The 13,685-nt window shown below is 43.1% G+C and overlaps 1 protein-coding gene across 1 annotated transcript in view; it reads left to right on the top strand.

The window, feature by feature from the left end:
• Positions 1–2,099: 2,099 nt before the first annotated feature.
• The window catches only part of CHN2 (chimerin 2), a 168,681-nt gene continuing 157,095 nt past the window's right edge, over positions 2,100–13,685 (top strand). Inside the window, exon 1 of the mRNA XM_067291561.1 lies at positions 2,100–2,243. Coding sequence (XP_067147662.1) covers positions 2,195–2,243 — 49 coding nt within the window. The 5' untranslated portion in view covers positions 2,100–2,194. The remainder of the gene's footprint in view (positions 2,244–13,685) is intronic.

Here is a 13,685-nt window from a genome sequence, read left to right as displayed (position 1 = left end):
CCATGGGATCTGCACAAATCTGACTAGGACCTCTCTGTGAGTGGGCAATTTACTATTACAATTTTGACATTTACCATATTACATGACATACTACAATATTTTTCTACATCCCACATATCAGCCTGGTTTTACGACCTAATCCAGAAGATAAAAGGACTAGTTGCCTTTCCCATTTTTTTCTCAGCCTTTAATGTTTAAAATGTGTGACATAAAATATTTGGCTAAAGACCAGAAAGCAGTGGCACACCTATATTGTATTTATGTATGTCATATGGCAATTTACAGATTAATAAGAGTTAAAGCTTGTTTTAAAGGTTGTTGATTCTCATATGGAGCAAGCTGTATTACCAAATAAAACCTGGAAAAGCCAATTGCATCAGATGCAACCATACAGCTCCCAGCATGAAACCCAGAGGGAGTTTGAGACCCCAGCCCCCTTGGTCACTATTGCTGCAGGAATAACTGTTACTGGTTTATGGCTCGGCCACTAGAGGGGGTCTCGATACCTGTTTTCCCGGGGAAAAAAAGTGAAGTGAGTTTAGGGCATTAGTAAACCGGATTTTTCTTTTTTGGGAGGAGGGGGAAGTGGCTGGGTGCAGGCTATAGAAATCGCACGTAGTTCGTATGCTCATTTTGAAAATCAGCATAGTTTGGTGGATAAGGCTCAGTTGGTAAAAGAAACTTTAACTCTATTCCTTGCTCTGCTTGAAATAACCTTTTATAGACTGTTATGAAACAGGCAAGGCTTTCATAAATCATCATCAAGGCAAACCCAAAAGGATTATAGGCTCCTTACAGATCTCATGCCAGCAAGACTTTCCATGCCACTTGCTTTCGACAACCATATTACAGCCGACCACGTTCCCCCAGCCTTCTCACACTTATTTTACAAAATGGGAAGGAAGCCTTGGCTGGCAATAAAGCACTGTGGAGAAAAAAAACAGCATGAACAGCAGTCAACAGAGGGAAGCTTTCTTGGCTCTCATTCTTTGCATTTTCCATTAGGACACCGGGCAGTGGGTGAGGATGGTCCTGCTCCAGACCCTGCTGTGTCCCACACAGCGGGATGGCAGCAGGCCTGGCTGGTGCCCCGGGTGTCCCCAGGAGCGGGGCGGCAGCAGGCCTGGCTGGTGCCCCAGGTGTCCCCAGGAGCGGGGCGGCAGCAGGCCTGGCTGGTGCCCCGGGTGTCCCCAGGAGCGGGGTGTCCCCAGGCCCACACCTTGGCGCCCATGGCCCCCATGGCCTGTGGCGGAGCACCTGGCAGTGACAGCCTGGCACCGAAAGGTGCTGGCCTCGATTTCAAGAAAAGGGAGGCCAGGAGACAAAAAAGTGAGGGTGAGAGCGTGCCAGGCGGGAAGAGGGAAGCAGCAGAAAGCGAAGGGGCCCGGGGAAAGCCGAAGCAGACAAAGGCAGGGCCCGAGGCACAAACCTGCCCCACGTGGGCTGCCCTTCCCAGCGGGGGCCGTGCTGCCCCGCGTGGCCTCCCCAAGGGGCAGCGCCGGGGAGCCGGGGCCGGCGGGCCCCGAGCGGGGGAAGCGGCCGGTGCCCGCGGGGCCGGGGCCGGGAGGGCAGCGGGGCCCCCGCCGTGCGAGGCGCGACGGGCGCCGGCACATGGCCGCGGCGGCCCCGCGCCAGGCGGCGGGAAGGGGTCTCGGCCGCCGCCGCCTCCCGGGGCCGCCCGCCCGGCGCGGAGCCCCGCTGCCCGCCTCGGCCGGGGGCCGGCGGCGCCGCCGCTTCCTTTGTGTGCGTGAGGGGAGGCGGGCGGCGGGTCCCCCGCCGGGCTGCCGGCGCTGCCCGGGAGGAGGCGGGGAAGGGAGGGAAGGGAAGGGAGGGGAGGGGAGGAGGCGAGGGAAGGAGCCGGCAGGGCGGCTCTCCCGGCCCCGCCACAAGGTAAGCCCTGCTCGCCGGGCGGCGGGGAGACGGGGCCTGGGAGCGCCGCGGGCCTCGTCCCTGACCCGCCGAGCGGCTCCGCGGGGCCGCGGCCAGCGGGCAGCAGCGCCTCGGCGGGGCGCCGCCGCCGCCCGCCCGCCCACGGCCGCGCAGGAAGCCGAGCGCGGGCTGCTGCGGCGGCGGCTGGGCGCTGCGCCGCGCCGGCACTTTGCGATGGGCGGGCGGCCGCGGCGGCCGGACAGCAGCGGGGGCCGCCGCCGGGCTCGCAGCTGAGGGGCGAGGAGGAGGAGGAGGAGGAGGGAGCATGGCAGCATCCAGCAACTCCAGCCTGTCCGGCTCGTCGGTTTCGTCCGGTAAGTTTTCTCGGCGAGCGCGGGGAAGGGGCCGCGCGCGGCGCGCAGGGAGGCGCCGGGCGCTGGGCGCCGCCGGGTGCAGGCGCCGGAGGGTCGGCGGCGCGGGGGCCCCGGGGGCCCGGGGCGGCGTTGCCTCCCCGGCGAGGCGGAGGGGCGGCTCCGTCGCAAGAAGCCGCAGGAGAGCAGGAAAGTCGCGCTGCGTGTCTGAGTGGCGGCGGCTGCAAAATGAAAGCGGTGGCCCGGCGATGCCGCCGCGCCGGAGGATTACTTCGCTGTAGGATTTAAGCCGTGGTAGACGAATAGGGAATTGGCAGAAAGTCGTATGCTGGTATTTTAATGGGCTGAAGGAGTAAATGGAAGGATGAACAACTTTGCGATACGAGGTACTCGCTCCTCGGTGTTTCATTTGAGGTGCCAGACTGAGAATCTGTAAGAGCTCTTTTTAAACATAGCAATAGATCCTGTGAAAAGCAGAAAAGCGGACAAGCTCCTTTTACCGTCAATACAACTGTATAAAATACAAGTAAATGTAAAAGGCAGCAAACGACTATGGGTTTTTTAAAGATGGTGTATGTGACTTGTACACCTTACTCTGCGTGTCGGTGTGTCTGCATGTGACGCTTGCAGCAAGATCCACGGGAAGAACTGGCTCCTGAAAAAGAAGTACTTATTGTGAGCCCTTATAATAAAAAAGAATAAAAACACAAAAATTGCAAGCCCTGACTGCCTTAACCAGAAAGTAGCTGAAAGAAGCAGGCACCTGCAGTTCTGCTTTGTGTTCATGTTCAGGATGCAAGAGTGGTAAGACCAGAATGAAAACATGCAAGAGTCAGCTCAACTCAATAGCCTGCTGGATAAGGCACTCATTTGGGCAATGGGGTTTTCATTTTATGGGTCATTTATATTTTTTTACATCAAAGTTATGTGATAAAAGCAGAAACAACCCTAAAAGGCTGGACAGGGCTCTCTTCCTCGGTGATCTGTTAAGCTGCAGAAGTGCATTTGCTGCCTGCTTACTCTCCTTGCCCCATGAACCTCAAATTCTTTCTTGCGTCATGTTCCAGCTTTAATAGAAGTGTTTTGAGAAATGATGCTCAGTGCGTGTTTCTGAATCCCCTCAGGCTATCCTGCATCTTGTCTCCAGGATCTGTCTCCCAGTTTGACAGATGCAGTCCGAGTTCAGGTACCTGAACTCCAGATTAGAGTGGGAGTTCAGGTACGTCCTTGGTGTGAGCACTTGATAGCAGCTAACTCCAGATGGCCTCCCATTCAGCAGGTGAATCTGGCACGAAACTTAACACCTAGCATAGACACCAGACTCTGGGCTTTAGATCCACCTAACTCATAAGTATTGTCAAATGTTTCATAAAACAACTGATGGCCCTTCACTTTCTCTCTTTACAACATTAGAGTGTTTTCTGTTTTTGTTACAGTGCATTCGGTCTGTATTTTTTCTATGCCCATACTAATCAGAAGTTAAATTTGCTACACTATGATAAAGTTTCCAATATTAGCAGACACACCATATCTGACCGTGAGCAGCCGTATTTTGGCTGTCTGTGGTTTCAGTTCTCAGAACTCAGCAAGTCTTGGAGCATATTTTTACATAATCTAACCACACAGGCTTGCTTATAAATTTACTGTGGTAGAATTTATATGCGTGTTCAACTTACCAGGGTGAAGACTTCCAATGATATAATTATTTCTATTCAGTGGAAAAGGGAATGTTATAGTATCACAATACATTTTACTAACGGGGAAGGAGGCAAAGTTTGTGGCTGATAGCAGAATACCAAGCTGCAAGGCTCAGCTCTACCACTGACTTGACGCTTGGCCTTGATCAAGTTATGTAATGTGCTGCTGGATCATTTGCTCAACTTCAAAAGTTGTACAGTGTTTGTCTATCTCATAGGGAATTTCTGGAGTCAAATTAAGGCATTGTTCACATGGTGCTTTCAGATCTTGAAATAATTTAGGAACAATTTTCAGATTTGCAAGTGCATTTTAAACTTCAACAAAATACACATTTTAATGATTGTAGCCTTAAAGATATAGCCTATGTACCAGCATTCTGAGAAGAAGTAAAACCGCTCATCTTAGGAGCATATAAATAAGATTTCTAATTTGAGACCACTGTCACTGTGGTTTGAGGTAACAAAACTGTTGTTTTGAAGTAACAGCAAAAGATCTGCCCTGCTTTTGTCCTTAAATTAATGTTTATAACATCCAAATATGTGGCTAGGTTTGAGCACAGGGATATGATACCTCAGCAGTTACAGGTGACTTGTTTCTTTTAGGAAATTTTGGGGGTGACAGCTGCCCTGCTGCCTGCCCTGCGTGTGTACATGTTGAGCTGGATAGCTAGATTTTGGTCTGTCTGAACAGTGTGTGCTGCTGGGTATCTTCAGGTTCCTCCTGTGCGGATCAAGAGTTCGATTAGCCTCTTCTCCCTGTGTGGAAATGCAAGAGTTGGCTAGAATCTGTCTTACATGGCATAAAAAAAGTTTATTTACTGAGTGATAGTGGTGGAAATTAGCATTTGAATATCAGATGGAAATTTCCATTCTTTTTTTTAAAGGAATGATTTCTTCCATCTTTTACCTGCCTTTCTTAAAACACAGTTCTCCTTCCTTAGATAGTGTTCATCACCACTCTCTTCTTTTGTAAAGACACATGTTCATTATACAGGTGAGCCCAGTTCTGTTGGAGGAACAAAGCAGTCACATTAAGCTCTGGGGGGAAAAAAGTCCATTTATGAATGCTGACTGCTGAAGCCTAAGTATAAGTTACTGCAACTGACCACTTGCGAGGTAACAGTGCTCTTTTCATGTGCTGCCAGTTCATGTCAATAAGAAAAAATGTAAAATATCCATTCAAATATATTTAACAGGAAGAAGCTGCATGAGAATTTTATGGTGTAGACATTTTGCCTACCCATGTACACTTCTGCAAATGTGCAAGCGGGATTTATGGTCTTCACTTGAACTTGTGTCTATATAAGAACAGAATCTGGCTCTGTCCTGGAGCAGTCGTTTACAAGCACTACATGTGTGGTGACATGGTGGCATGGTTAGCTTTAACTGTTTTACAAATGGAGAGCCAACACACATGAAGACCTATGACTTCAGCTATAAATTAGTGTTAAAACAGGTGTTAGTACTTAGGAATCTGTTGCTTCTTTGCTCTCACAGCTAGAGAATCTCTGTCTCTTCCTCAGAGTTAGTGTGCTTTGATACTGGTCTCTGCAGCTACTCTCATGCTGCTAATTATAGGTTCAGTAACGTTAGGTACTTGCCATGGGCCTGACCTGACAGGAGTCTGTGAAGGATTTTTTTCAATAAGCCAGCACTCACTGGCAACAAAATAAATCTTCAGTGCAAGGGAGCAGTGGATATTTGTATTGCATTTCTTCATACATAGCTCTGCTTTTGGTGACAACTTAAGCTGCTCTTTGACTAGTAACGCTCATGGTTGAATGTGGCTAGGGGGAAAAGGGATATACTATGTGGGGGGAGGAAGGTGAGCATGTTAAGCAGTTAAATTAAGTATTCTCCTTTGGTCCTTGGGTAAATCTGCACACAATATGAAGTGCTATAATTATAATTACTTTCACTGGGAGTTCCACTTTACTTTCCCATAATCTCTTCCATAGCAAATGCCCAGGTGATCTATTAGCTTTATTCCTTGCAAGCTCCTAAATTTTGTTCCTCTCTCTAGCTGAAGTGCTGATTCAGCCACAAGCAGCATCTTTTCTTGTATGTCCTCTCCTATCCTCTGATGAGGATTGTACATGTTTGTATAGTTTTGGTCCCTTTCCCTCATGCTTCTTTCTTCTTAAAATAAACCTAATCCCTTCTTCCTCCCTCCCACCCCATCTTAGTATTGACCCTTATTCTTCCTCATTATGATTTTCCTTAAAATTTTTTTTTTTTTTAACTTTTCATCCTTTCCCAGCAAACATTTTACCTCCCTCACTTCGTCACTGGCTGCCTCCAGTTTCCTCCACCCAGTAGCCAAATGGTGATTGTTCACAGCTGGCAAACTTAAGGCTCCACTTTCTGGAATGTAAATTCAATAGTGAGTGAAACCCAAGTGAGGAGACTTTTGTAGCTATGTCTGCTCTGCTTTCTGAGGAGCAAACAATCCAGCACGCTTCCCAACTGGGCTTCATGCATCTGTATTCCTAGATGCTGAATGTCTCAGCCTCTGCACGGCTGTGCCATCTAAAGCTAGCGCAAACTGGGTGTAAATCCCAGCTGCCTTGATGATGTTGGGCCCTTCTGAAAAAGAGCTCTTCTTGGCAAGTCGTCTGCCAGATAGCCTCTCTGTAACAGGCAAATAGGCTTGGCAGCTTGGGCTGTCTATCACGCAAGGGAGATGGTGGCATCCACACTGAAGGTAAATGTGAATCTGGGTCTGCTAAAGGGTGGCATGTAATCAGACTTTCTCCTCCAGCAGGGCTCAAACTGTGCCAAAATCTTTGCCTGAGTATGAGCCTGTGTTCTGAGAATACTAACACTGGAAGAATTTGAATGCGGACCCAAGCCAAATATATAAATTTAAGTGCCAGTGTACCCAATATTTTGTCTTTTCTGTGAATTCAAAAGATAAATTTGCAGGTGATGGAGAAAAAGTGGGGGCCAAGGAGATAGCTATGCACCTTTTTGCTTCCCATCTCAATTGTTGTTTCTTCATGTGGCGTGTGTGTTCAGAACAGTACTTGTTATTAGACTGAATGATGCCGCTGAAACACCTAGGCAAGCTTTCTGCTACAGATCTGAAGAAGAGCTTGTGTGTCTTGTCTGGATATTTTTATTTTTCAGCTGTGTCAGCTGCTTTAATGAAAGGTACTGGTTCTCCCTACAAACCTCCTATGTTTTTATAGACTCAGAATTCCATGTAGAAAAATACTGCTATAAATCCCTCTTTGAAAAACACCAATTATTGATGATTTTTTTTATTTGAAAATGGAAAAATACATTTTTCTGTCCTGAAGTTCAGGGAAAAAAGACCTTTAAGTATCACTGAACCAGTGATCCTCATTCAATTAATAATGCAGTTTATGGTTTGTAAACTAATTCTTGTCATAAACTAAAAGGTGCAAAAACTGCATTTTTATAAATGAACAGATAAATGTTGTATAAAAGCAGCATCATTCTCAACTAGGTGTTTTTGCACATACAGTGCATTGTGAGAAGGATAAAAAGCGCTTACCAAGGAAAGAAGAGAAATCTTTGATGGTTCCAGTAACTTAACAAGGTCAAAATAAAATATTAAAGGCTCATGACTCGGGGTCGTGAAGGTGCTAAGATGTGAAATAGGCAGCTATACTGTAAAAATGAAAGTCAACATAAGCTGATTTTAATTAAGATGCTAGCAAGTGAGAAGAAAAGAAATTACTATTGTACACAGATTCAGAGAGATCTAATTGGGAAGAAGATTAGTAAATGAACATAGCTGTTTATTCTCAAGGATTTAATAGAAATAGTGTTGTGAAAATGGTACATGAAGGTTTTATAAATAATGCTGCCATTATGCTGATAAGGTGTTACTTTTGATACAACAAAGTGCAATAAAAGTTCTTTTTTTTTTTTTAACCTATTCCTTATGCCAAGCTTCTGCTAGCCAGGGTGGTTTTGCTCTAAATTAAAGCTTAAGTCTTTTGTATCCAATGATTATAAAGAACATGCCATTCTTACTAAAAATAATAAAAATTCAAAAGGGAAAGATGCCAAAGTACCCTATTCTGATGTGCTGATTGATCCAACAGTTAGTTACTGAATGTGTAGGCTGCAGATTACTGAGAATAAAATATACTGGAAACTGATACTCTACATGTGTGCTTCACAATTTAGCTTATATGCCTACTCATTTATAAAAAAGCAGTTTTTGCACCTTTTAGTTTATGACAAGAATTAGTTTACAAGTCTTATTTTTCTGATGGATCTGCTTGTCTCAAAGACATATGTGTAGGATCAGCCATACAGGTTTTCATGCCGTCATTATGATGACCTTTTTGGATACCGGTTCAATTGACTAGTTCCTGCCTTCTGTTTGACTGGTTCTAAGAAGGCTTAGATATGCCAAACGCTAAGGGATTAGAAGAAGGAATATTTGAGGTGAGTCTTATGCACAACCCCCATGTATGTCTGTGCCCGTAATGTTTTACAAGGCACTTTTCCAACTGCAATAATTCAGTTACTAGTGCTTAGGTAAGTCTTAAACAAAGTGTTTTAGACAAAGAAATGTTTTTAAAAGTTGCTTCGTTTACATACAACAGAAGCATACCTTTGGCTAAAGGGCAAGGATGGCAGGGTTTGCCTCACTTGCCTACTTGGAGTGCTGGCAGAAAGTGTTCCCATGCTGGGGGGCCAGTCTGTTGTTGCTTGCTCTTCTCTTCTACAAAAGGAAGAGCTTAAATATTTGGAGAACTGTGTAGTAAGGAATGACACATAAATATTGTATGAAAAAAGCTTTTGTTGCAGGGGAATGTAGCAGGATTTGTACAAGCAGCTATAAATCTATAATTCTATATATATCACATTCTTTACAGGTGTAGTCAAAGTTCATCTAAGAATTATATACAGTAGCTAATGTAAATGTGTAGTTTTAACTGCTATGAATAATAACCCGTTCTTGTTGTCTTTTTCTGACCTTTGATTATGAGAATGTAAATTTGAATTTTACATTTGGAGGTGGTTATTACAAATCATGAATCATGCACAATTCAGCAATAATAGTTTCATCATCCTGTTTTTCTAAGCATTAATCCAAATCCTGAGGCTTGAAAGGGAGTGTATTTCTGGTAAAAGGAAGCTGATGTTGCAATAGCGGCCGTTGTAACATTAACGTGCTTTAAAGTTTGCTGAAGCATAGGTTGAAAGTTGACCGCATGGACTCATGCATTTGGCAAGGTAAGGACAGATTAAAAGATTTTTAAAATTCAGAAGAATGTGCAAGTGTCACTTGCTTTGTTTCTGTTATTATTGATCAAGGTCATCACAAAAGAATTAGTCCAGTAAATAAGACATCTGTTCTGAGGATGTCTTTATCAGGCAGTCTGATTCCCCTAAGTCAAGGTGTCTCAGTTATAGTATTATTACTGACAGCATAGGAGGTACTAGGTGGACCCTTTCTTATCATCAGTAAATCACGTCACCTTCTGTGACCTACATGTCAAGTCACATTTCTGAATTTTCTTATAAGCTTGTCATGTAGCTGTTCCTCTCCTTTCTTCTCACCTTCTTGTTGCCTGTTTAAACATTGGTCTTAGCTTTTAAAAAATGCTATGAAGTGCATTTCTGGTGTTATGTTTTTTGTTTCAGCGAAGAAAAAAACTGAATGTTAGAAAAGATGGAGAAGTTAGTTTATAAATGAGATTCAGCCTGCTGAGCGGATGCTTAATTGCTGAAAATTTGTCATGTCTTGACGGATCAATTGGTTAAATGTTTGGCTTCGTTTCATGGCAAGGAAAGAAAATGAAAAGCACACATCATGTATACGCATGCTGGAAGTGGCCATTGGAAAGGCAGGTGCAAGTTCCTTGGAGAATGTGGTTCCTCTGTCTCAGCACCATATAACGTCTGAGAGGACCTGTGTCTGACAGCTCTTTAAGGATTAAGTTTCCTGCCAAAAGGCATGGCGTCTGTGTTGCAGTATTTTTCTAATACCTGAAGCTGCACTGAATCCACCTGAATGCCCTCCTAATCTAGAGCAGAAGTGCCACAGAGGAAGGAGGAAAGGGGGAGAATCCTCCGAGACGCTAACAAATCCTCCATTTTCGGCATTTCCAAGGTAGCTGGGTGGTTGTTTAAGGACCTTGTATTCTTTTGTGTGGCTAAAGTACTGCCTTGCTCACAGTGTGGTGTGATCAACACTAGCTCTTTGGGAGGTGGTGGGTGTCTCCACCACCTTGCTAAAGGCAGCACTCAGTGGGTCCTGAGGAGTGCTGAATATCATTTAGGTTAAATCTGGGATAGGCAGTTTCTACAGTCTTTTTTTGTGATCTACTGATTATTTAAAAGCCTACAGGTACAGCAGAGTCTTTTCACTTGGCATTTACATAGGGTTAAATTCTCTCTCTCATTTCGGTGAAGCTGCATGTAACAACTGCAGTGTTTGCTTGTGTATATTGTATTGTGCCGTGGCTTTGCAGACAGTGCCAGCCCTTATATCTTCCAGTCTGAAGCATTTATATTGTGCATGAACATGTTCCCTGTTTAATAGTAAACAATATCCTCTCCCAAATTAGGAATTAGGGGATATCAAATGCCATTGTCAACAGTAGGTACAAAACAGGGTACTTCCTTGCACAGAGGTATATATAAACTGGGGAACTCTGTGACACAGAAATTTAGGGATGCTGATAGCCAAGGAGGACTGTTAACATATTTAGGTAATTCTGTGAGAGAAAGATCCATCCAGGACTGTTAAATGCAACGATATCACCTCTGTCTAAAGAAGTCCTTGAGCTGTATTTAGGCAGGAAAACTGTACTCACGAAATATATGCACTGCCATATGCTTTTACTCTTCCTTAGGTATCCACTGATAGTCACTGTGGGGGATAATCTACTTATCTACTGTTGCTGTTCTTACATAACGTAGCTGGTAGAGTTACTGCTGAGTCAGCATGCCAGGACTTCTAGGTCCTGCTTTCTAGAATCAAGAGCTCCTAAAAGATGGGGAAAAAATGCGGTAATGAAATATGGGATATTGACATTCTGTGTTCCAAGTTAAAAAAAAACAAAAAACCCTATATTGCAAGTAGGCCTGGTGGGAAAATCTTACTAATAATGTGCTGTATAGAGCAGTGTATAGAGTAAATGACACATAGAGTGTTGAGCTGGTTCTGTCTCAGTAACTCATAAAGTATAGAGGGGAAAGTTGCTTAACTTTGTGCTGTCCTTTCCCATGTTGTCAACTCTGTGCACTAAAATAAGTCAAGGCAGTCAAAACAGTCAGATCTGTCTAAAACCCTTCTTGTTTTAACTGAAATTTTTTCCTTCTTTTCCTTTCATTTCTGAACATAAAGCTTTATCTGGATTACCTTTCTTTCTTTTTGACTCAAATATTAAGGCTAGCAATTAATTAACTTTTAAGAGCTACAGCAGAGTTTTCCATATAATCACAAGAGTTTCAAGATTTAGGGCTTTACAAAGTAATTGAAAGTTGCAATCAAATTTCTGTAAAATCCAGAAATCTTTATTCCTTTAGCGCACAGAAGCATCAAGAGCTTAATTAGTTGGTTGTAAAAGATTTTGTTTTCTGAATGAAAACCCTTTATGAACACAAGATATTTAGTCCTGAACCCTCAAGCTGCTGAGTACCTTCTGTTCCCTCTGCATTGAAGTAGTAAATCAGCATCTTGCAGGTCTGGGTAGTTGCTTATCTGAGTATTTTTATGCAGTTTCCATCAAAGCAGCATCTGCTGTTGTGATGGGGCAAGTTGTTATAGGCTACCTAGTAAACCTCCCACCCTTCAGATAACGATATGCAACATGTTTAATATTGAGTGCAATTACATCATATAAAGAACATGTCAATTCATTGGTGATGAATTTCCAAAGATTATGTACAAGACTTACGTTATAGATAATTTGGATAAATACCTGCTTCTTGAGAAAGCATAGTCTCTGTAACTCCTGATCTCCTGCCAGGCAGACCAAGATGATCAACAGCTTTTAGCATCATGCTGCTGATAGCTCTATATCTGTTTTATTTTGCAATCTGAAGTATGTATTTAGGTTGTTTGGTGTTGATGAATTTTGTTACTGAAAGGATATTGAACCCTGTGATGTCTTAACAAAAATGGAAAGACGTTTCAATTCTATGCTTCCTCTGACCATGCTAATTTGAGTCTAATGTATCAGTGTGTGTTGTAAATTTTGCTTAAGTTCAAAGAATAACAATAAATGATGACTTAAACAGGAGTGGCTGCCATGGATAAAACTTTAAAGCTCTTGAGTGAATGCTTGAGGCTGGGAGAAAAATTAGAGCTGTGGAAGTAACAATAGACAGGCATATTTATTCTCCTCTCCCATTATGAAACTAAAGACAGCATTAAAACCATAAGCCATTGAGGAACAAAACTGATTACCTGGAGAAGGACTTAGATAAGCAGATGTCAGATTGGTGAGAATTTACAAAATTATGTAGACAAGAGAAAGACATGTTTATTAAGGTTATATATAGGCTAGAATACAAAAATTTGAATTCTCTTTACAAAGTGAGTGGGTGTATTGGACCATAATATTTAACAGAGGTCAATTTTTATGTTTTAATATAGAAACTCTGGTCATTTTGGTAGTAGATGAGTACATCCTGGCACCTGAGAGCAAAAAGCCTTAGGTGCACTGACAGTACGTTACAAGGCATTGAGTGTGGTCACCCCAGTTGGATTCAGGCCTTATCAGGTGTTTCTGAGTGAGTGCACAAGTGAAGGAGCTCTAAGGAGTACTGGTAAACATCAGTCATTGGCCTTGACAAATTAGGTAATAAACTTTTTTCCTCTGATTGAACCAACAGTTGGCTGTTGAAGTATAACAAGCGTCCTCTGCTACAATAAGATTTCAGGTATATAATACAGTACCATTTCTAGAATATGAGGTTCAAAGTTCTTATGGACTCACTGAGAGCCCTTATGTGCAGCAAAACAGTGCCTGGTTGACATCTGTGGGGGCTTTCCATATTGCAGTTTGAGCAGTTTCTCCTGGAATTTGCAAAAATTTTGGGAACATAAAAGTAAGAGGTTTTCTGGGCATGCGGTTGGGGTAGCTCCGTTGGGTAGTGCTGCTGTGCCATTCTAAGCAGTGGTCTTACTTCCTTTCAGAGGTGATGAATTACTGGATTCAATAAGCTCCAAGGGGGGGGGGGGGGGGGAGTTCTCCCAAATCCATTAAATTGCCTTATACTTTTAATTTTAAAAATAAAACTGGAAAAATAAAGTTTAAGTGCAACTGTAAAGGGTTAAGTGTATTATTATTAATGATTAATATAACAATAAATCTTCAAACCTCGAAGACGTAAGAAATCATATACTGTGTGATTTCTGCTAGAACTAAAAAATTTGTATACAGTTCATATATGAGCTTGTTTGTTTGATGAATTTATTTCAGAAAAAGGTCTAAAGAGCTGTAATGAAAAAAGTTTCTGACATGGAAATATTCTGGAATAGCTATTCCTGAACGTACTGTTCAGATAAGTCAGAGTAATGTAGATCATTGACTTCAAAGTCACTGCATGAAAGGTGTAGAAATATAACACTGATTATATTCATTAGTGGAGTAGTGCTAAGCTGGCTGTATTCTTGAAAGCTTGCTGCTTTCTCTTTTCAGAGACATAATGCATTTTTGGCATCAAGAACTTAAACCTGAATCTGCCATTTTCAAGGGTTTTTTTTTTTCTTTTTTGTATTTTAGTTTGATGTTGTTTAGCACAGGAG

This window comes from Apteryx mantelli, chromosome 2 (genome assembly GCF_036417845.1).
Source record: "Apteryx mantelli isolate bAptMan1 chromosome 2, bAptMan1.hap1, whole genome shotgun sequence".
NCBI lineage: Eukaryota > Metazoa > Chordata > Aves > Apterygiformes > Apterygidae > Apteryx > Apteryx mantelli.
Note: the sequence above shows the minus strand (reverse complement) of the source record. Positions and strands in the feature narration are given on the sequence as shown.